Genomic DNA, 24062 nt, shown 5'->3' with positions numbered 1-24062 from the left:
AACCAATCCAGTGAGAGCTGAAGGACATGGACCGATGATGCCATCAGGACCACATCATCCGCAAAAAGCAGTGACGAGATCCCAAGCCCACTGAACCGCAGCCCCTCCTTGCCACGACTACGCCTTGATATCCTGTCCATGAATATCACAAACAGGATTGGTGACAAAGCGCAGCCCTGGCGAAGGCCAGCCCTCACCTGGAAAGAGTCCGACTTACTGTTGAGTACTCGGACACAGCTCTCACTTTGGATGTACAGGGATTGGATAGCCCTGACAAGGGCCCCCCTCACCCCATACTCCCGCAGCACCTCCCACAGTATCTTCCGGGGGACACGGTCATACGCCTTCTCTAGATCTACAAAGCACATGTAGACTGGAAGGGCATACTCCCAAGCCCACTCCAGGATCCTTGTGAGAGTAAAGAGCTGGTCAGTTGTTCCGCGTCCGGGACGAAAACTGCATTGTTCCTCTTCGATCTGAGGTTCGACTGTCGGCTGAACCCGCCGTTCCAGCACCCTGGAGTAGACTTTACTGGGGAGGCTGAGAAGTGTTACTCCTGTAATTGGCACACACTTTCTGGTCCTCCTTTTTGAACAGGGGAACTACCACCCCAGTCTGACTTCCACGCAATGTTAAAGAGATGTGTCATCCAAGACAGCCCTTCCACACCCAAAGCTTTTAGCATTTCTGGGCAGATCTCATCAATCCCTTGGGCTTTGCCACTGTGGAGTTGTTTCACTACCTCAGTGACTTCCTCCAGGGAAATTGACGAGAAACCCCCATCAGCCTCCAGCTCTGCCTTTACTAGAGAGTCAGTCGGATTTAGGAGTTCCTCAGAGGGTTCCTTCCACCGCCCAATTACCTCCCCAGTTCAGGTCAACAGGGTCCCATCCTTACTGTACACAGCTTGGACGGTTCCCCGCTTCCCACTCCTGAGATGGCGGACAATGCTCCAGAAGCACTTTGGTGCAGACCGAAAGTCCTTTTCCATGTCTTCTCCAAACTTCTCCCACATCCGCTGCTTTGCATCTGCCACAGCAGAGGCTGCAGCCCTTCAGGCCCGTCGGTACCTTGCAACCGCCTCCGGAGTCCTCCGAGACAACAAATCCCGGAAGGCCTCTTCCTTCAGTCGGACGGCTTCCCTGCCCACCGGTGTCCACCACGGTGTTCGAGGGTTACCGCCCCTTGAGGCACCTAAGACCTTGAGACCACAGCTTTCCGCTGCAGCCCCAACATCCACGGGGATGCCAGAAAAGCTTGAGTTGAAGATCTCACGGACAGGGGCGTCCTCCAGACATTCCCAGTTCACCCGCACTACCCGTTTGGGCTTACCTGGTCTGTCCAGAGTCTTCCCCCACCCCCTGACCCAACTCACCACCAGATGGTGATCAGTTGACAGCTCCGCCCCTCTCTTCACCCGAGTGTCCGAAACATGCGGCCTCAAATCAGATGAAACGATTACAAAATCGATCATCGACCTTCAGCCTAGGGTGCTCTGGTACCACGTACACTTATGAGCATCCTTATGTTCAAACATGGTGTTGGTCATAGATAATCCATGACTAGCACAGAAGTCTAACAACAAACACCCACTTGGGTTCAGACTGTTTGGTGCATATGCACAAACAACAGTCAGAGTTTTCCCCACTACCCGAAGGCGTAGGGAGGTGACCCTCTCGTTCACCGGAGTAAACTCCAACGTAGCGGCGCTCAGCCGGGGACTAGTGAGTATCCCCCACCAGCCTGGCGCCTCACACCTTGAGCAGCTCCAGAGAAGAATAGGGTCCATTCCCTATCAAGGAGTATGGTTCCAGAACTGAGACTGTGCGTGGAGGTCATCTCCACCAGATCTAACTGGTAGCGCTCCGTCACCCGCTCAAGTTCCGAGTCCTTCCCCCACAGAGAGGTGACGTTCCACGTCCCCAGAGCCAGCCTCTGCGGCTGTCGAGTCTGTCGAGGCCCCTGACCTTCACTGCAACCCCTGTGGCAGCGCACCCAACCCCTGCGGATCTTCCGATGGATGGTGGGTCCAAAGGATTGAGAGGGGGGCGCTACGTTGCTTTTTCGGGCTATGCCCGGCCAGGCTCCGTGGCAAACCCAGCCACCAGGCACTCGCCGGCAAGCCCTCCCTCTGGGCCTGGCTCCAGACCCCGGGCTTCCCCCGGGCAGGGTCTTTCCTCCTCTTCCTCGTAGTTTCATCAGGCGTCTTTATGAAACATTCTCATTCTGGTCCCTCACCTGGAACCACTTTGCTTTGGGAGACCCTACCAAGAGCAGACAACACAGCCTCCAGGCTCACCGGGGCACCTAAGGTGATGGTTCTCGGAGAAGTGAATAAAAAGTAAAAAATACTGAAAATGTACTCGCATAAAAGTAAAAAGCATGTCAGTTAAAACATTACATATTTAAAAGGTAACGAAAAAATGTTTTTAGATCATTTATGATGCTACTGTTAAAAATGACACCTTTCGGCTACACAATAAATTCAGCCGATGTCAGCATATACACGAGTGGCTCAACAACACACCACAGAGCCCCTGATTATCAATAATACATATACACGTTCCTCAGTGTAGCCTCACTACAATGACGATAAGAGGACAAAGCTCATTAAATGAAAATAACAGACGATAAATAAAAGGTCTGTGGACACTGCATATCCTGACACTGACTCAACAGCAGTCCACTCAGCCTCTCAGTCCCTGTCTTAATAATGTAAACAAGAAGTGCCTTTAATTTACATATTTTAAGTAGATTGTAGGTTTGTGTGTGGATGACCTTATTTAGGAAGTCAAAACAAAATCCCACAGTGCTGCGTGCAAACTGCACATTCAACACTCTTGTTCTGCTCGTATTCCTTTCTGTGCTTAAGAAATGCAGATGTACAGGGACTTGGTGAGTTTAATGTCATCAGTGCAACACTATAACTGTATCAAGACAAATGACACATTTTTATTTTCCTGTCACTAGTCTTAAGTGTAACATGAATAACTATTAAACTGATTGTTTTAGCTTAAATGAGTCTCTTTTTTTGAGATTTAGTGATTTATGCCTTAGTTGTGATATGCAGTAATGTCCATTCACCACAGGTCTTATGTGAACCAAAGCTCACTGTGAATTATTATTTCTAGTCTGCAGGTTAGGCAACGCGCTACTTGAGCTAAATGCCATATTTACCATCTTAGTCAGTGTGCTAGTATGCTGGTTAACACAAAACACAAAGCGCAGTGTTTGCAGTGTCCAGCTTTGACAGAATCCCGGCGCGTATTTATCAAGCTTCTCAGAATTACTCATAAGAACACTGCTAAGAATTTACTATTCTTGGCTAAAGCTGTGCTTAAAAGGTAGTTATCAAGCTTCTCAGTCCTAATTTGAGTGAATTGTAGGACTAAATCTTAAGTGTCAGCTGATTCACGACACTTTATTGTGCCGCAAACGAGATTATGGATGACGATGTAGGCAATGACCAATCACTGAAGAGATTTCCTTATTTAAGAATATTCTCATAAATTCACATTAAATGGTGAAATTCCTAAGAGGAGTTTACATTCAACACACGTTTGACTGTAATTAATTTTTGCCAAAATACATTATGATATACACATAAACACACGTAAATGAGAGATAACGAAGTTGATAGGACTGCCAATAATTGCACCTACTACTTCTGGAAAGTCAGCTATTTTCAAGAAATGTGTGTGCAAGTGCCATAATTGTTTCCATGACAATTCGGCTTATTGAAGTTTGCGTCCTCAAATAAAAAATCATCATCAAATCCTCAAATCACTGGTTTGCAATGCTACATTTGTCCTGTGGCAAAACAAAGTGTCATCACCACCTTCAATTCAGTTGAAAACGCATTGCTGCGTTAAGTCCAACCAAACAACTCGCTGACACAGATGATATCTGCTCTGTCCAAACGATACTGTATAAATAACCTCTCCTGTCTCCACAATGCCAACATAAGGTCCTACGGGCAGCTCCTAACCACTTGAGAGACCTCTGGAGCCATCTTAAATAACTGGGAGAGTGAGAGTGATTCTCAGCTTTAAGAAATTTCATAACTTGCTTTTATACTTTTTTTTTATATTTGACGACGCACAATTTCCCAACAACACCACTCATAATCCGACAAGCAAACATATTTCATGCAAATAACTGGCTTCACAGGAGTAGTGGGCGCATTTGAAAGCGCTCATATAAAGAAACTTTTTTTATTTTTCATTTAGTAATGTGTAGACCTATATCATAATGTATTATCTTGAAAATTCTTTATTGTTAAATGTGTGTTGAATATAAACTCCTCTTAGGAATTTTACCATTCAATGTGAATTTATCTGTTAATATTCTTAAATAAGGAAATCTCTTAAGTGATTGGTCCTTGGCTACAGTGCCATCCAAAATCCTGTTTGCAGCAAAGCAAAGTGTCGTGAATCAGTACTTAGACTGACACATTTAGTCCAACACTTCACTCAAATTAGGACTATGATTCCTGAAAACTAACTTTTTAGCACAGCTTTGAGTCAAGAATTTTTTTACTCTTCAGTTAGTTCTTAGCAACGTTCTTATGAGTAATTCTGAGAAGCTTGATAAATACGGGCCAAGGTCTGTAATACCTAATGAACTAACTGACAAATAATAATCATGTGGTACGTTTGTAACATAAAAGCTGCTATGAAGTGTTGGGGTAATGTTGTATATAATAGATTTCATATTAAACATTGGGAACAAGGAACAGAAAACACAGTTGACCTCTCTGTGTCAGTATTTGTACTCTGCACTGTGTAGCTTTGAAAAATCTGACTGATGAGGAGCCATACTTGATAGGTTCTTTTACCAGTAGGTGGCGCTGCTGCTGCATTCAACAGCCTCCAGCTCATCACATCTGTGGACGCCCCTCTGTGCTGACCGACTGTGTCCAAAGTCCAGAAATCCTCACAACAGGCTGGTTTGATTTCCCAGATATCACTTGCAGGGATGTTTTGACCACATTCAAACACATGTTCGAACATTCGAGTTAATGTTAGATTAATGGGATTATGTTGAAAAAGAAATAAAATGTTAGTGTGGATGTATATAGTTTGGTGGGTGGGTGCCACAACTTCAGAAACCTGATGTATTATTATTAATGAAAATGAGACATTTTACTATGCTTATGTTTTCTTTTGTATTCTTTTTGTATGCATCATATTATTCAATTCAATTCAATTTTATTTATATAGCACCAAATCACAACAACAGTTATCTCACAGCGCATTTCATAAAAGAGCAGGTCTTGACCGTACTCTATGATGTTGCTGCATGATACCATAAACTCAGCAGCATTCTGGATCAGCTGAAGAGTCTTACTGGACTTTTTCGAGCAGCCTGATAATAAGGAATTGCAGTAATCCAGCCTAGAAGTAACAAATGCATGGACTAGTTTTTCTGCATCATTTTTAGACAGGATGTTCCTGATTTTTGCAAATATTACGTAGGTGAAAAAAGGCGGTCCTTGAAATTTGCTTAATGTGAGACTTAAACGACATGTCCTGATCAAAGATAACTCCAAGATTCCTCACAGTGGTGCTGGAGGCCAGGGCGATGCCATCAAGAGAAACTATATCTTTAGATAATGCGTCATGGAGGTGCTTGGGCCCCAGAACAATAACTTAGATAACTAGAAAATTACAGGTCATCCAGGTTTTAACATCCTGAAGGCACATTTGAAGTTTAGCTAACTGATGAGTTTCACCTGGCTTGATATAACTGAGTATCATCTGCATAACAATGAGAGTTTATGGAATATTTCCTGATAATATTGCCTAAAGGAAGCATATATAAAGTGAAGAGGATTGGTCCGAGGACAGATCCTTGAGGAACTCCATGACTAACTTTGGCGTGCATGGAGGACTCATCGTTAACATGTACAAACTGAAATCAATCTGATAAATAGGACTTAAACCAGCTTAGAGCGGTTCCTTTAATGCCAATGAAATGTTCCAGTCTCTGCAACAGGATTATAGAATTTCTAGCACATTTTTAAATATACAGTATTTAAATGCACAGAAGTCAATAAAACATGAGTTAGCAACCAAATTCTGGATTGGAAATAATCTAGATTAAACCAAACCAAGTCAGTATTTAAAGGAATAGTTTGACATTTTGGTAAATACACTATCATTAAGAGAATTACATGAGAAGTTCAATATCACTATTAATCTGTGTATTAAGGGTAACTTTGGTATTTTTCAACCTTATTTTCTCAGGTTCTTGTGGCTTATGTGAGTAATTGGGACAAACATTTCTTGAAATTGGTCCAGTATTGCGCTAGCGCACTGTGGCAGCAGTGAAATGCGGTGGCGACACAATCCTTCTGGGCAATTGTGCCCCGTCCGAGTACGTCCACTAAAGTGTTTGTTTTTGCCACTGACTACTTCAGATTGTTATTATCAGTGTGTGACAACATAATGGAAAGGATCCCTACAGAAATAGGCCTTCTGTTAAAGAGTAAGATCCTTTGTGTTTAACCAGAAACGGTTACTATCTCGCTCGGTTCAAAGCCACCAGCCTCCCTTGACAGAAGAGCAATACCACTCTCATGTGTTTTTTCACTTTTAACTTTTTTCAATTCAATCAAAGAACAGCAATACACAACACACTGCATTTAATATACAAGACGTATAAAAATGAAACAGAGGTAAAACACTGATAATAAGGTAACGAGTACCAAAAACACTTACAAAGCATATTCAAACACAAATGATGTCAGTGAGTTTTTCTTTTACATATCCATCTCTGATTAATCCTTGATTGAGTAATTACTGGTTCATAGTTGTTTACAGGGCTGATTGTGACTATTTGCTTTGAGAAAACAAACTGAATCAAATGCCAGTAAGTCCTGTGGTGCCTGAACTGAGTTGACAATGTGTTTGTGTTCAGTGTGGGAGTACTCACTGACGGCAAAGACACACACAGTTCGACAAACAGCCTCCACATCGATCAGGTTAGAGTTACTCAACCCTAATCTGACCTGACGGACGTTTCCTGATGAGTCACAGGTTTGTCAAACTGAACCAGGAGGCTTCAAATGATCCAACAGGAGCGTTAGAGTAGCATTCAGCAACCAGCCGTCACACAGAGGAAGGACGACAGGAACAAAGATGGCACTGCTAAGTTTACTCGTCTGTTTCGGTTTGATTTGTGCAGCTTCATCTCAGGTGAGTCAGATCACAATGAAACTTTTAATACATTAAAACATTTTACAAACTGAAACACAGCTGTATATTGTTGAAAATGATGGGATATTTATTCACGAAATTAGTTTTTCACAACACATTCACATAATACATACATACAAGCGTGTTTTGCAATTCTTTGATATAGAATTTCAAGTATTACCTATTTTGTGTTAGTTAATTTGATACATTTCAGACCTTTTTAAGCAGTCATTGTTAACAAAAACAATATCTAAATAAATAAAGTTCTTTTCAAAAGAAACATGCTTGCCACCCACTAAAATAACACAACACACGCACACACACAGAAAAGCATACAGATATATATATAAAACCAATTAAATAAATTCTATAAGCAACTTTATTTTTCTCTGTGACACACTTTGTAATCAGTTCTAGAAACAAGTTCATTTAATGCATACATACAGGGCTTTTCAAAATGGGTGTTTTTTGCTATATAATTTTGGTCATTGTGACTGTACTCATGTTAATGTTGCATTTGCACAACTCTTTTGTAGTGATTCAGGAAACATGGACATTTGTCTGGTTTAGTAACTGCAGCTAACTCATATATAGTGTGATATTATGTCAGCAGAAGTAAATACAGATAGAGTTAGGCACCCTCTAAAAAAGAACCATTAACTTTATTTTTATGCAGCGGTAATGGTGGTGGTGGCGCATAGCTAATGCCTTTGGTGTGGGAGACCTGTGTTCAATTCCCACTGTGAGACATCCACCATTGTGTCCCTGAGCAAGACACTTAACCCCTAGTTGCTCCAGGGGCGTGCGACCTCTGACATGTATAGCAATTGTAAGTCGCTTTGGATAAAAGCGTCAGGTAAATGTAATGCTGTATTTACAATATATCACTCTAGCACGCCCTGACTTTTACAGTCTCAGGTTGATTTACTCTGTAACATCCCCAACTGCTAAAATCCAGGTGAGGAAAGAGAGGAGTTGATAAAAAGGTTCATATGCCTCTCAGGCAACATATTCTATTTTCTGAGTGGAAGTTTTTGGAGAGGAAGCCTGCAGGCATATCTTGGGGCTTAAAAAAGTACTTCCTCTGACTCATCTGCATGTTTTGCTGGTAAACAAAATAAAAATTTAATGTGTGTGTTCTTGATTACTGTTATCACTCTCCCAAAGACATGCAGGGATTGAACATCAATTTCATCAGTTGCTAAATTTATATAAATGTATTAAATGCAGGTAATAGCACCCCTCAACGCATAAAATCATATAAACAATTTATACTTATGATACATGTTAGAATGACAAATACCCATCAAAAAACGTTTAGTTTAATATATTTATTTTTCTCATGGTACCCTAAACTAAACTAAATAAGAAAAAATATGTAATTAAATTTATCATTAAAAACGGCAATATTTTTTCTATTGGTGCTAATTAAAAGACCTGAACTTTTCAGTCATCCATGTGTTAGGAAAAGGGCCCAGGACATCTGCACTTTTACTTATTATGCCCCTCTCTTTCTCTCTCTCTGCCTCCAGGGCCCAGTGGTGGACCCCAGAGGAGCTCGTCCGGTGGAGCAAGGCACCAGAACTGAGAAGTGTGCTTCTCAGCGGGAGTGGCCTTTCTGCACAGACGATGAATGGGTACAGCATGTTCCCTACTTTATCAGTTGACAGTATCCTCATGATGTCTTTCTTGGTCCTACCAACAAGCCAAAATCCAAGTTACTAGAATTATTTTAGGATGTACTTTAAGATGCAGATGAGTAGATATAATAAATTATTAAAGGATTATCAGTGATACATTTTTAATCCAGTGTAAGATATTGTTTGTGTTTTTTCTGTGTGAAACTTACAATGATTATAGCAAAAGCTTCTGAGGTTAAAGCATCTCTTTATTTCTTCCACCAACCATCTCTCTGTTTATCCCTCCCTCTCTCTCTCTCACTCAGGGCTCTAAATGCCCGTCGGGCTGCAGGATCCAGGGTCTGATGGATAAATACGACCATAGCCTGCTTAGGAAGATCGAGAAAATCCGCAGCCTCCTGGACGAGAACAAGGTCAAGCAGCGCTCCGCCGACCAGGTGTCCAAACAGACTTACGACTACCTGAAGGAGAAACTCATCCTCGAGTCTGGTGAGTGTGTTTGTGTGCTTTCTTTTCTCTACCAAGCATTTCATGCACTAAGAGTAGGTAACCAGGTTTAACTTTAATCTAACAACAAGATTGTTTTGTTTGCTGTTTAGAGACAAACTTTTAGAAGAAGACTTTATCCAAACATATTAACCTTTTAGCCTGTTTAAGTGTGAACATAATAGGCCTATTCATCCAGGATTAACAAAACAACACTGTGTTAATGTAGATCAAATACTCAAGTCTAAAAGTATCAGTCAATCTGTCCTAGAATTCATTCAAATGCATCCTCCCTTCTTCCACTAGGTAATGATAACAACTACTATGACCTGGCCCAGAGTCTGCGTCAGAAAATCACTGACCTGAAGATCAAGATCGACAGACAGCTGAGGATCCTGGCAGCCCTGAAGGATCGAGTCAAAGACCAGGTCGTCGAGATGCAGAGGCTGGAGGTACGGAGACACAACAGGGACAGAAATACATGCTTACATTGATTTATATTCAACCCTCCAACTGTACTTCAGTTGAATTACAACGGCAGAGGGCAGTAACTACAATACTCAAGAATAAAGGGGCTTGCTGTAAAAGATGTTTGTAATACCCTAATTTTATGTTTTCATTATTTTGCCCCAAACATCATTGCCACAGCACCTACATAAAACATTTAGACAAGGAGAAAATTCAGTATCTACAAACAAAATGTGTTAATTCATGTTTGTTCAGGAAAACTTAATATTGATCATTTTTACTCCCTTAATTAGATAGAGACCATAGTTTACATAATTTAAATGTAATCTGTAATTTACGATTTAATAAGTTTAAATGTGTAATTTTACGGATGCTTATCCAACAAACAGCAAATGCGTAATTTACACTGGAGTCAAAAGCTGAGATGGACGCTACAATCTGTTAAGCTAGTTAGCTTTAGCAGGAGTGTAGTTGAGTTTTTTTTTCTCCACCATTACTGGATTTGGCGACTTTCTCTCACTAAATTACCAAGATGCCACTTAAATAACAGTTAACAGCAGCATAAAAATCTATACGTTAATTGAATTTTAGCTTTGACTAACATTAATTGAGGCTATCTTACCAGCTAGCTTTCACTTGATGTAGTTCTTATTTACTACAGAACCAGAGTGAAGACATTATACCTCTCTGTATGATAATATTTTTTGTACTGTTAAACAGATTCATGTTAGTTTTGGCCAAATATATAGATACTTGAATTTGTAGCACAGAACACAGTAAGTTGTTCACTACATGTTCCCAGATGTAACACTACTGCAGCCTGACCTATAAGTTGATTTAATCATCAAAATGCGTGCAAGGTTTCTGCATGTAAACAGCTTTGAATCAGCTTTGCTAACAGGGAGCATACTTCCAACTCTTTGTCTCCTCTGTCAGGTGGACATCGATATCAAGCTCCGTTCCTGCAAAGGATCCTGCATTCGTTACTCCGAGTACCAGGTGGACAGGGAGAGCTACGTGGCACTGGACAAACAGGTAAGGACCTAACTGTGTTGTTCCACCACACCCCACACTCAGGATCACTAACAGAATTACCTACATTTCAACTGGGTCCAGATTTAGTTACTCTATCATAGCGACAAAATCTGCTGAGTTAAACTTTGTTGATTGGTCAAACACAAAATGTGCAGCTGCTACAACTTGTGTAAAGCGGATTCACACAATAGTGCTGATTCCAAACTGATTGAACTTTTAAAAAATATTGTCTCATTTAGATCTATTCAAATATCAGTTACAACAAGAAACACAGCTTATATACACACATATATATATATATATATATATATATATATATATATATATATACCTGGCCTCTGCAACAAGGACTCAGCCTTAGCACATGGGGTGCGTGGTCTACCAATTGAGCTAACCCACGCCCCTCCATGTCCCATATTAATAGAAAATAAATTACATAAAGGAAGTAATAATACCATTTCACTGTAGATTTGAATTGATAATTTTTTCTTTGGGTAACAAAGTTTTATGCACAAACCTGACAATGTGTCAAAAGCTTGTTGTGTAACTTTAAAAAGTCAGAATATCTACTTTTGACAGGTTTTATGTTATTTTCACATACAATGATTGATGGGTCATTTATAAAAATCACTCTGGATTGTATGGACGCTTAACAAGGTTTTCTCACAAATAGAGTTCTGATCCAAGATGTCCCAAAATCAGGGTTTGCATTATTTCATTTGGTAAAAAGCCACTCTCTCCTTCTGCCTTTTTCCCAGATCAATCAGCTGGACAGCCAATCGGCTCAGAGCATTGAGACTGTGGGGACGCTGTACGTGATGAAGAGCAGACCACTGCAGGACGTAATAGTGGACAGCAAGTACAAGTCCAAGGATGGTAGCACAGTGGCAGCACAGCTGAAGGAAGACATGTTCCCTGACGTAAGCGTAACATTATGTTGTGCAGGCACCAAAATAATCCTACAAACTTTTTATCTCATGAAAGTTACCGGAACCTTTTAGTAAAAGAGGAGGAACTTGTCAAAGCAGAAACAGAGTCAGAGCTTCACACATCACTTAGCTTGTTGTAAATGGTAAATGGTCTGTACTTCTATAGTGCCTTTCTAGTCTTCCAACTACTCAAAGCGCATTCACATGCTTAGGTGCCAAGTGCTCATCAGAAACAAGAATTACATTTCACACAGCGATGGCAACCATTTTGGGAAGCCACTTTTCCAGGTTGTCCTCCCAACCTTCAGTAGTAGTAGGCAGAGGTATGATCACACAGTTTGTGTTCCCACACAATTTATTACCAAAAAACTTGCTAACTCTCACAGACCCTGATTCAGTGAAAGGAATTGTAAGTCCTTGACATAATTCATGCAAGGTATCATAGGCCTAGAAATAAAATAGATGTCATTACATCTTTTTATTGCCATCTTTCGCACAAAAACACATATTTCTAGAACCATGCACACTCATGTTATTTGTCATTCTTCTTTCTCAGGTTAACACAGTCGCGTTGATCCTAGAGGAGGAAGGCTCCAGCTCATCCCCAGCAACCATCTCCAAGGTCCCAGGTACTTCCTACTCTCCGTCTACATCCTCATCATCGTCCTCCTCTGCTTCCACCTCCTTGTCCTCCTCCTCCACATCATCTAAATCAATTACTGAGCTTGGAGGACATGGTGATGTATTTGGAGCGGGCGGAGGTTTTGAAACTCTCCCTCAGCCGAGTACAAGCCATGTGTCCACCAAAAGCGTCTCCTGCACCAAGAGCATCAGGAGGACCGTCGTCCACACAAAGGATGGGCCGGTGGAAAGGACGGAGGAGGTAATAGGGGGAGGCCCAGAGTGCCAGGGCTTGACAGACCTCACCAAGGGAGGTTTGAGCTCCTTGTTCCCAAGCCTTGGCACCACATCATCATTCTCCTCCTCCTCGTCCTCCTCCTCCTCTTCTGTGACCACCAAGAATGTCCAAGCCAGTGGTGCCAAGGGAAGTCTCTTAGGAGATACCAAAACTGGGTTGGGGGATCCATTCGGGGCTGAAGTCGGGCACGACCTCGGCTTATTTCTGACGGAAGATGGAGAGGATGACGTTCCTGATTTCCATGCCCGGAGTGTGAAGAGCACGCGTATCGAGCGGCAAGCCGATTATGTAGGAAAAGGTACACAAACCTCAGACCTGGAATAAAATCTGCAAGGGCCAGAGTGACACATTCAGCTAGACAGCATGCTTTAGCATCAGCTAGCTTGCTAGCTAGCCTTATGTACCAATAATGTGAAGTGAACTCTGTAATTGTTTATTCCTAGAGCTAGAGATTTTGCATGGAACCTTTGTGCTGTTTTTACTTTGTAACAAATATGAAACTAAAAAAAAACTGGAATGTGGCACTGATTTACAGATTGACAAAAATGGGTTGAGTTATTTGGGACAAATGTTGCATTGAAAATGAGTTTAAATGTACTCCAGTCATAAGTGCGCCATCAGAGCTAGAGCAGAGTCGATTAAGGACTGCGGACAGAGCAACTTTTTTCTTTGTCTTTTTTACACGTTCCTTTAAAAACACATTCATAAACTTAACATTTAAACAAGTCCACAACAGAACCCCACTCACCTTTAAAAAATTAAGTTTTAATTCAGGAGCCACTAATCAAACCGAGTATTAAAAAATGTGGAATATCCAGCTGGTGTTCAAAATACAGATTGACAAAATGAGTTAGAGAAGAGTGTTTTGCAGGGAAAGTAACCGTGCTTCAGTCACTGCAGTTAATTTCAGCTACCCGAGCCAAAGCCGGTCCAATGGTGTGCCCCTTTCTGTTTTCAGATTGTGTCGAAGCCTACCAGAACCACCTGAAAGGGGAAACGAACGGCCTGTTTAAGATCAAACCTGATGGCACGGACTCCACAGAGGTAGTGGAGGTGTACTGCCAGCAGGAGGGGCTAATGGGTGGGTGGTTGTTAGTCCAGCAAAGAGAGAGTGGCGCGCTCAGCTTCAACCGCACTTGGGCCGAATATCGCAACGGGTTCGGTTCTGTTGACGCAAAGGGCAAGGGGGAGTTTTGGCTAGGCAACCAGAACCTCCACCTGTTGACTAATCAGAGTGAGACCATGTTAAAAGTGGAGCTAGAAGATTGGGAAGGGGGCGTAGCCAGTGCTGAGTACACAATCAGGGTTGGCTCAGAGGAGGAAGGGTACCCGCTGCATGTGTCTGGGTACGTTGGAGATGCCGGTGATGCTCTGGTGATGCCTAAATCTGATATGGCGTCTTACCTGTCCCACATAGGCATGAAATTCAGCACCTTTGACAAAGACGATGACAAGTGGGAGGAGAATTGTGCAATAATGTACGGGGGCGGGTGGTGGTATAACAACTGCCAGTCAGCTAACTTGAATGGGATTTATTATAAAGGCACATACGACCCGGAGAAAAACACACCTTATGAGATTGAAAATGGAATTGTGTGGGTGACGTATAAACCGGCCAATTACAGCCTGAAAACTGTTAGGATGTTGATTCGACCAGCTGAGTTTTAATAGGACAAACGGGGGAAATGATTGAACAACATAAAATACACACATTTGTGTATTCAAACCGTAAAATCTGGTAGAATAATAGGCAACAGGAAGAAAGAAAGAGGAGCATGAAATAAAACGTAAAGATAACATAAAACAGAAGCGCTCACTGAAGCTGCAGATGAATATCTGAGGCCAAAAATCAAAGTTGGTTTGAGACCTTTAGTCCGATGTTCTGTTCGTAAGTCAAGAGATTTCAAAATCATGTCAAACAGTGTCAGTGTGTGACCATGGGTATTTTTGTTGATTCTTCTGTTCATGTCAGCACTTTGTGTAAATGTCATTGACCTGATTGATTATCCAACCTGTGTTCTTGGAACGATCTGATGTTTCCACATTGTTCTCCCTGTTGCTCAACTCTGAACAGAGCAATGACTGAACTCTGCTCAATCAATAAAGATTCAATGTTCACTTCAGCTACTGTGGTTTTTGGTGTTATTTAAGTCTAAAAAACAGAAATGTTGATCCGTGTTGTTCTAAAGTTAGAAACCATTGAAATACAAAAAAAATAATAGAAGTAAGTTGTAAGTCTGCTATTGTATTACAAACACAATCTGGGTAAAGTCTTGCAGGAACTTCACATTTTCTTACCAGTAAATGTCCACGTTTAACCATTTTAACATATTCTGGAATTTGATGTAATGCACCTAGCTAGATTGTTTTATGTTGTCTGTACCTGTGTGGGTTTGGTGCTACATTTTGAAGCAAACAATTGAACTGATTGGCACATGTTTGTAATACATGATTGTAGTGCAAATGGTTGTAATAATGGTTTGCTGTCAGATTGAATATTTTATGAACGTGATAGAATTTCATAGAAATCTGACAGTGAAATGAATCAAATCTAACATATGCTCATACAAACTATAACAAACTATTACCTACAATTTCTATGTACTTTCTGTAGGCCACAATAACACGCTAGGGGATTCAAGGACGAAAGTGAGATGTGGGTATGTGTGGATCCTGTTACCTTTACAAAACAAACAGCAGCATTCCTGTTTATATTGTGATTTGGTGCATCAAATTTGCAATAATCACCACAAACTAATTGCCACGCATTAAATCAGAGGTCTTCAAGACCCCTACGGGGCCACGGGTCAGAGGCAGAAGCTCACTTTGTCTAGTTGGTAGTCTAGCCTTGGTTTTAGACAATGAGATGAAATTAGTTGTAGAGTAAGAGGTCAGTGAATTTTCAGCGCAGAACATGACGTGCATTCACATTGGATTTAATTCCAGTATCCTAAATTCAGTTGTTTATGGTGTCTGTGTGGCACCAGAGAATAATGTTAGAAATCCAACAAACTGCAAGTACAACTACTAAAACTGAATACAATGAAACATTTACGCAAGGTCTTTGTCCTGTCTAAACTTCAGGTCGGTTACACAATATAAACACACTTACAACACAACAGGCAAACATATTTTATCTTTGCAATGCCATGTCAACATCAAGGTGCACTGTGCCCTGTCCTGTAGTTTTTCTTTTTCTGCTTGTCTGCAGTGTGTACGAGGCTGAAGCAGCAGAATCAAGATGGCCGAAAGCCCACCAGTCAGCAACACTGCAGAGTGAAATCAGGCTTGGCTCTGTGCTCAGATGATGACTGGGTAAGAAACATGCAAACACACACACATAACCTGTTTTTTTTTCAAGTTACAAGGTATAAAGGTACAAGGTGCAAATTTGGTTATTAGTTCATACAGCACAAGGCTGCTTAATGAAACGAAATTTTTAGTTCCTTCATGCTACACACAACATATAATTAAGTGGTGGTAACATATAAAATAAAATAAAACTATATATACAGTTATTTATATACATATATACATATAGGCCTACATATACATCCCAAACATTTCACAGTACATTTTTTGAATTTGGGGTGAATTTAAACAGCTGCAACCAGATGATAATATGAAAGTTTCATCTTCACAATAAACAGTCTTACATTTGGGAAACAGAGTCCATCTTGAATACGTTTGAACACCAAGCATCAGCGATGCAAAACACAGAGTCCATCTCGTCTCATCTTGTCAGAGTCTTGCGCTGACAGCTCGGAACACGGACCACCTGCCAAGTGCTGGATCTGGCAACAGTCTCTGAATTCTGTTGTTTGGTCAACATGAGTCCCATTTTGTCCAGACCGGCTCTTTAGGAGCATAATTAAGTCCAAGCTGGGCCAGCATGGCTCCTCTCTTGGCTCTCTTTCCTTTCCTCTGAGCGAGCACTGCACCCTACGTGGCGCCTGGTCCAGTTGTTTGGGCCGGGTGGTTTGTGGTCCGCTGCTCCTTAATCCAAAAAACTCTGTCTTCATCTTCCAATGACTGTATTTATGCCAGAGATAAATTATGTTTTGGCAATACAGCTGGAAAAAACAAATAAAAAATAAAACAAATTACTATGGTTCATCAAGCTACTTTGGGGTTAGATCATGTGGAGTTACAGACAATCACCATTGACTTGTGTCAAGCACTTTGCCTTGCTTCTGGAATCTGGACTGAATTTTAGTTCAAGACAAGAATGTAAAAAGAAAAAAAAAGGTACTCTTTACCTGGTGCACACTCTCAAATACACTTGTAAACCCTTGCATTGTTCCCCGAAGGCTTCTAAATGCCCCTCTGGCTGCAGAATCGAGGGTTTGATCTCAAAGATGGGGAGAGAGGTGGAGAGGAAACTGAGGAAGGTGTGTAAGACGGCAAAGATGTACGAAGACGCAGCTGAGAAGTCCATGACGGAGATGACACAAATCTACAACGACAACCGGAGAGTCATAGTCAACAGATACAGTAAGTGTGATTACGTTTGGTTTGGTTTCCTGGACAAAATAAAGACAGAATGATTTGAGTAATGCTGTATTATATTTTATTAATACTGTATTCGTGTCCAGCGTCCGAGCTTAAGTTTGTGGACCATGCCGAAGGACTAGCCAGGAACCTCACGTCACTACGGAAACGATCGTCTTGGCTGTCGCAGCAACTCGGTCAGCTGCGCCACAATGTCCAGAAACAAATGGAGGACTTGTATCAAACAGAGGTGAGGTGTGACGTTGTTTACATCAATACAATACTTTATTTAGAATTTACACATAAGGACGGCAGAGACACATTCTAGAAATAGTCAACTTCATGATCCACCTTTTTTTAGTGTTTTAGTATTTACTCACTACTACTCACTTTGCTTTTCCTTCAGCTCTCTTTTTCCCCACACACACGTCCACACCTACAGCTCTGATCTCTTTCTACAAACACACTGTGGCCAGATTACTTTAATAGTGGAAAATCAAACCCCAAAACATTATAGTGGCTGGTGCTGAAACAGATCTCAGTCATGACAGCAAAAGTTAGTCACATAATCACTTCCTCTTAAGTGACTGTGCCTATAAAATAAAAGTGTGAATGTCTTTGCAGCAGTACTTTATGCCATGTTCTGAAGGAAATTCAAAGGAGTCTCTGGTTTGCTTGACACAGCTCTGAAAAAGCCGTCAGAAAACGTGAGATCGGATTCCCTGAATGACAAACTCGGGAATTTCCTCTGCCTGGAGATACTGTTCACATCTTATAATATGATACCAGATAACATATCATAATAACTTTATAAGGTAATAATATGATAATATTGTAGTGCTTGTTGCTGATGTCTTGCTTACGTCAACAGGTGGACATTGATATCAAACTGCGAGCCTGCCATGGGTCCTGCCAGTTGGCGTTACCTTTCAGCATAGATCATTCCAGCTATCAGATGCTTCAAAATGACATGGACCAGATAGACAAGACTCTCAACAAAAGAAAGAAGACCGCTACTCCTCCTAAAAATATCCCTACTATCAATCTGCAGCATATAGATGTAGGCCCGGCACCGTCTGCAGAGTACAAGACCATCCCCATGGTCAAGAGGGAACTGTTGACCCAGTTTGAGGACATTGGACAGAACCAGGTAGTTCTGGAGAAGCTCCTGGAGGCGTCTGCAGATATTGAGGCTCTCGCTCCTACAGAGCTGGAATGAAACGGTTTGACTGCAGAAGGGCTGACAGTGCAATGGGAGTAAGTAATGAAGGAAGAGAAGAATAGGTGTTTCTTTTTCATTTCACCAGCACACTGTAACAATATTCAAATAAATATGATATATGTTGTTTTATTTTTGTTTACAGAACATCTCTATAGACAGGCTCTCAAATTGACACACAGTTTCATGCTAAAAGTCAGTTTGTCCTAATGAACGGGTCTTTGGCTGAGGAATCTATGGCTAAATGCAGCAGTTACAATGTTGCAGGTAGTTGCATGATTTTTTCAACACAGAGCAAAAAGAAACATCTTTAAAAATTAGAAACCACATTTTAAATAAATATTAAACAGCAACATACTGCATGAATTACAACAATTTATGGGGCCATTACACAAAGTGAATGTCTCACCTTCTATCACTATGTTACAAATTCCCATGTGTCCTGTCTTTAATGTACTGTAATGTTTTAAAGGTATCATTTGAAATGGTGATCTTTTTTTTTTTACCTCTCTTACTTGTCAACCAAACATTAACTTCAGACCAAATTATTGAAAACATTACTTCAAACAGTCCATTTTTAGATGTTAATTTAATAATATTAGATCTTTTACAAACTAACAATGTATTTTTCTGGTTCCGCATGTTGGCAAAAGTTTGTATTACCTCTGAACAATAACTAGACACATTTGAATATCAGCTCCGACTGCAGTGAAAACACAGTTCTGATTTTTTATTTGTTTCACTCTTATGTCTTCATAAGAAACAATATACAGAAATAATTACTTTCAGCACACTGTAGTCATTTCTGTATTTTTCTAACTCACTTCTTGTTTTGTTTGTTTAGTAATTGTGTTATTTATATTCGTATAGATTACTTATAAAAATGCATTGTTGCACACAGTTTTGCACAATTCTTTTACTTATGTTAACCCTGATCTTATTTTGCCTGTGTTTCTTATCAAATAGTTTCTTTCACAGTATAGTTTCATTTGTATTGATCAGCACTACAGTGGTAAGTCATTAAATTTGCATTTTTCTCTATAATACATGTTTTCTCTTTTATTTTAACAAACTGGAGCAGAAATGATTCTTGTTTAAGGGCACGTCAGCGGGGATGAAAAATTACTGTGTACATTTTTGTTTCTGTAGTGCAGTGAACAACAATCAGACCAGGCAGAATGTATGTTCCTCAATGTCTTTATTGAGTAGTTGAGGACAGTTGGCAACAACTCGTCCTTGTAGTACACACACTGAAGACGTCTCATATAACAAGAAAGGACAGATCACAGCACATCCACTCATAACCATTAAACGTTTTTCCTATCTGTAGAAATGACAAGTTTGTCTGACATTAAACAATTTCTTATTCCTCAATATTAAGTTTAATGGGATTTTTGAAACAGATTTAGGTTCTTCAGTTCTTTTTCACCTTCCCAGCTCACACTAACTCAGTGTTAGCAGTGTGTAAATGTGTTTGTCCAATCTACATAAAGGTTACAGCTAAAATAAAGTAAACACTTCAATAGTAATTAACCATCACAAAGAGCTTTGAAGCTTTTCTGGTGGCTCACATTGGCCCCAAACCCTGTTGGGAGACATTGGTGTCTTTTATTTTGGCGGTTTCCTCTATGTGTTATATGTGCGTTGACACTCTCCGACATTTATCCAGTTATTTGGAGGGGAAAAAAGGCCTAATCTTCATGCTGATAGCCTTGAGTGAATACCAGCTCCCCTTCCAGTTCATCCACACCACACCATCGTCTGTGCCATGCCTGGTCATTTTCTTTGTGTAGGCTCCACCTATGTAGTATCGCCCATTGAGATTGGCTGAGTGGCAGCGGTTGTACCACCAGCCGCCCCCGTCCTCCCTGGCACACTGTTTGGAGGGATCACCAGGAGTCCTGGTTTAGGGAAACAGGGACAGAGAAATGATATATGAAAACCCAACAGAGAAAAAATTTGTATGAGCTATTTTTAGATATAGTTCAATGGCCTGGTCACACCAGCATTTAAAATTTGACATTTGACAGCAAAATCAATCTTGAATATGTGTCAACCTATTGTCCCATTAAATACCAAGCTAGATTGCTCAGAGAGCTATTGTGACCGTGCTTGTTGTCACTGACTAGTGTTAGCATGTTTCCAGCTGCGCACAAATAATCTTCGGCCTCTAGCTTACTAGAAAATTACATATTACCAACATCAGATACTGTTCTTAAATGGAGAAAGCAACACCAGCTTGTGTAGTGAATGTTTCATTAAGAGTTTGTAGCCTCAATGTTGCTAGGATAGTAACTTTCTTCAAGTTCAATTACGCAGGAGTTTCTGATGACTTAATATAACACGTTTTGTCAGTTTGTTTGGCGGACTTGCTGAGTAAAGGATGTTACAAGATGTTTTAGGATTTTGCCACATGGTTTAACTGTAATCCTGCATACATGCTAACCAACAGGACACCTACCAGTTGTCATTGTCTCTGTCGTAGGTGCTGAACATCATGCCGTTGTGAATGGTCATGGTGCGGTTTTCACCAAAGAGTTCTAAGGATCCTTCCAGAAAAGAGTTGCCAGCATTCCCGGAGTAACCATTGACCGCCAGCACGTAGTTGGACGTCTCTGATTGGACGGTGAACTGGCGATACTGGGCATGGACCTAAATGACAGCGGAAACCATTTGAGTTTAAGAAAAACTATTTTTGGTAAAAATGTAATGCCGAAAATTGATGATTACTCATGGTTTTTGCTGATTACTAATCAGCAAGCCATAACACTGAATGTTTAACTCTCCACACTGCTTAATTTGTGAATATATAGCAAGACCAGTGTTTTCTTCTTTAAATCAATAACAAAACCCAGGTTAAAGTTCGAATGTAGTTAACCAGGTTGTCAGAAGAAACAGTGGGGTTTGAAGACATGGTAAGAAAATAGTCAAAAATTTCCCATCACAATTTCCTGAAGGCCAAGATGATGTCTTAAATCCCCCAAAGACACTTTACTAATGAATAAGACAAAGAATAGTTGTAAATCCCTACATTTGAGAACCATAAATCAGAATGTTTCAGAAAATCCTTTCTCCTATAAATTTAAGCCACGAGGACTCACCTTGGCTCCTGTCCAGTCCTGCATCTCAATGAGAACCTCTGTGGGGCCCATCTTTGTTACCTGACTAATGCGGTCATTACCCAGCCAATATTCACCTGTCACACGACAAAGGAGAAAGGTACACTGGTCAACCACAAATTGTAGGAATAATGGTGGATATTAATATACAGTTAACTGCCCAAATTACTAAATGAGAAAGTGAGATGTCTTATAACGAGTTGGTTTCCACCAATCACACCAAGGTTAAGCTCCCTCCAACACAGTCTCTTGTTTCATATTTTAAAAGTCTTACCGGGAATCTCACAGTGACCCTTGCTAGCCTTGAATGCAATGTTGCCAAAACCACGTCGATATTCGTCCCAGCGTCGACCAAAGTCAACACTGCCATCAAGCCTGTTCTGGATGAGAAGCCATCCTGGGAAAATGAAAAAACAGTAACTCTACCAAAGGTCTAAACATCCAAGGTATGACGTAGGTATGAGGTAAGGTAAAGACCAACATAATATGAAATTTAAGTTTTATTTTGTAGGTGGCCTAACTTAATTATTTCTCACCTCCATTTTGGGTGGACTGATCACAGAAGACCTTGTATGGAAGGGAGAATGCGTCGGGCTTGATTAGGTACATCTGGGAGACACTTCCACCACGACGGTAGATCTCCTCACATTCCTTACCTGAATCACACAGGGAAACGGTTCAACATATTTTCAAACTTATGTACACTTACATACATATGTATGGTTGCATCATGGATAGATCAATATGTACTGGATACAGAGAATTAATAATTTAAATTGCTGATATATCTGAGATGTGCTTCAGTTCTTGTTTATTGTCTTCTGCCAAAGACAACAAAAATAATCTGTGATTAAAGTTCCTTTTGTGTTCTATTCATTGGGGTCAAAAATATATCATCTGCTTCATTGATTTGTACTTTGGCTCCTAACATAGCATTGTTTATTGAGCCCGGCCGAGGAGATACAGTGCCAGCATACAACATGTGAACACGTCAAATGCCAACACCAAATTTGAAGGATTTGAACATCTTGTGGTCCCTTTTATGTTTCCGTCTTCACCCTAGTGCCTGTAGGTTTCTCTATTACATCACCTTTCAACTAGAACAACAATCTATCTGATGTTTAGACTCCAGTGCTTCGTCAGATTGGAATCTCTCACTATCCATGAGTTGCACTCTAATCTGTGGAGCCAGTGAGTTCTTGGAAACATTCCTGTAGGACTCAACCTTGTAAGATTCCCAGAGAACACTGATATTTGCTAGCCTGATGCCTGACCCACTGTCTCTAACTAATCAGTCTATTGTTGTCTTCCTGACAAGGATAAGTACATGTGAGAAATACCTAAAGCTAGAATGTCAGAAAAGACTTATGGGGTCAGCTGAATTACTCTAAGCTAGACCTGTCTTATCTTTCCCTGTTACATCAACAAAGCCCCTTAAGAAATATTCTCAACAAGTTGGTTTGGCTGTTTATTTGTCGGCACAATACTTAAGTCCAGAAAAAGGTAACTATCCTCTAGACCTCCATGTATTTGGTATTGATATTCATGATCCACAAATCTTAACATTTTAGTGACCCCCTGAACTTCGCTTTGGCACCACCATCAGATCAAAATGTCTAATGTCTAATCTATCACACACATCTAACATTTCACACATCGTTTGAATTTTAATGACTCTATCACCTTTCCTCTAGCTGCACCTTTGAGACAAACGTTAGCCCTACTGTAAGGTAACTTACCAGACACCACTGGTATGGGGCATTTTGTCTTGCATGGTTCCTTGCACTCCTCCTTCTGGGCCTGGATGGCCTTCTCCAGCTTCTGGATCTTCAACCTGATCTTGTCCAGGACCCCCTGCAGCCACATGGCACAATACACATTAGGGGTTTGTAATTCTTAAGTTTGGATACGCCAGATTATGGGACCTGTTGATCCTTATCAAGTGATGCCTTTTGTTTTGTCTGTAAATTGTATACATTTATTTTGTTTTGCTTTTTCTGTGATAGAGTTACACTTTTCCATGATTGATGCTTTATTTACAAAATGAAAAAGATTTTTGTATAATAATTATTAGCAGGTTCTGACACCATGAAATAGACTGACAAAATGTTCCCTCTGCTTGACTCGTGTCAGCTCTTATTTACCTGTAGCACTCTGATGTTGGAAGGGAAGACAGTGTCCACCGTCTCCTTGATGTAGGCATGTTGTTCCTCCACTCGATCAGTGTAATCCGTCACCACCCTGCTGTTGTCTGAGAGGAGGACGAGAGGGAAAGAAACAGTTAAAGTGCAAAATAATTCAATGTTATTTTATTTTAATTATAGACGTGTGTGCATCAGAAGCTTCACTTAACAGGGTTTCCCATTAAGACCTCTTGTCTTTGGCAATAGAACCACTTTTTGTAGCACTTAAAACAACAGGCCCCATCTTTAGGATTAGACATCATATTGTGATGACAATTGTAATATACAGTACTTTATTATCATTATAGATACCCTATTTGTTTTCTTCTATCTGGCTTGTGCCATGTTTAAATTAGTATTATTTATGGGGTGGC

General features: G+C 40.7%; 3 protein-coding genes across 4 annotated transcripts in view; 2 read left to right on the top strand and 1 right to left on the bottom strand.

Annotated features, from left to right (window-relative positions):
• Window positions 1-7117: 7117 nt before the first annotated feature.
• On the top strand, window positions 7118-14799 carry fga (fibrinogen alpha chain). Its single transcript, XM_046065804.1, has 8 exons — window positions 7118-7199; window positions 8732-8836; window positions 9145-9328; window positions 9632-9777; window positions 10730-10828; window positions 11587-11748; window positions 12314-12974; window positions 13635-14799. Exons 1-8 carry the CDS (start codon window positions 7143-7145, stop codon window positions 14342-14344), a joined length of 2124 nt encoding a protein of 707 aa, XP_045921760.1. The 5' UTR covers window positions 7118-7142; the 3' UTR covers window positions 14345-14799.
• A 697-nt stretch (window positions 14800-15496) lies between these two features.
• On the top strand, window positions 15497-18518 carry LOC123981130 (fibrinogen alpha chain). Of its 2 annotated transcripts, XM_046065802.1 has the most exons (5): window positions 15497-15566; window positions 15888-15991; window positions 17013-17170; window positions 17272-17417; window positions 18039-18518. In XM_046065802.1, the coding sequence occupies exons 2-5, from the start codon at window positions 15981-15983 to the stop codon at window positions 18384-18386; spliced, it is 663 nt and encodes a 220-aa protein (XP_045921758.1). In that variant the 5' UTR covers window positions 15497-15566; window positions 15888-15980; the 3' UTR covers window positions 18387-18518. The 2 variants fall into 2 exon arrangements, with proteins under 2 accessions (XP_045921758.1, XP_045921759.1); XM_046065803.1 differs by lacking the exon at window positions 15497-15566 and having other exon boundaries at window positions 15794-15991; window positions 16987-17170.
• Window positions 18519-19567: 1049 nt separating this feature from the next.
• The window catches only part of fgb (fibrinogen beta chain), a gene marked incomplete in the record, with an annotated part of 10629 nt that continues 6134 nt past the window's right edge, over window positions 19568-24062 (bottom strand). The window contains 5 exon segments of the mRNA XM_046065856.1: window positions 19568-20287; window positions 20848-21038; window positions 21488-21582; window positions 21780-21902; window positions 22042-22156. Coding sequence (XP_045921812.1) covers window positions 20056-20287; window positions 20848-21038; window positions 21488-21582; window positions 21780-21902; window positions 22042-22156 — 756 coding nt within the window.

This window comes from Micropterus dolomieu, linkage group LG12 (assembly GCF_021292245.1).
Source record: "Micropterus dolomieu isolate WLL.071019.BEF.003 ecotype Adirondacks linkage group LG12, ASM2129224v1, whole genome shotgun sequence".
Taxonomy (NCBI): Eukaryota; Metazoa; Chordata; class Actinopteri; order Centrarchiformes; family Centrarchidae; genus Micropterus; species Micropterus dolomieu.
The sequence above is the reverse complement of the archived record's forward strand: the minus strand, read 5'-3'. Positions and strand labels throughout refer to the sequence as shown.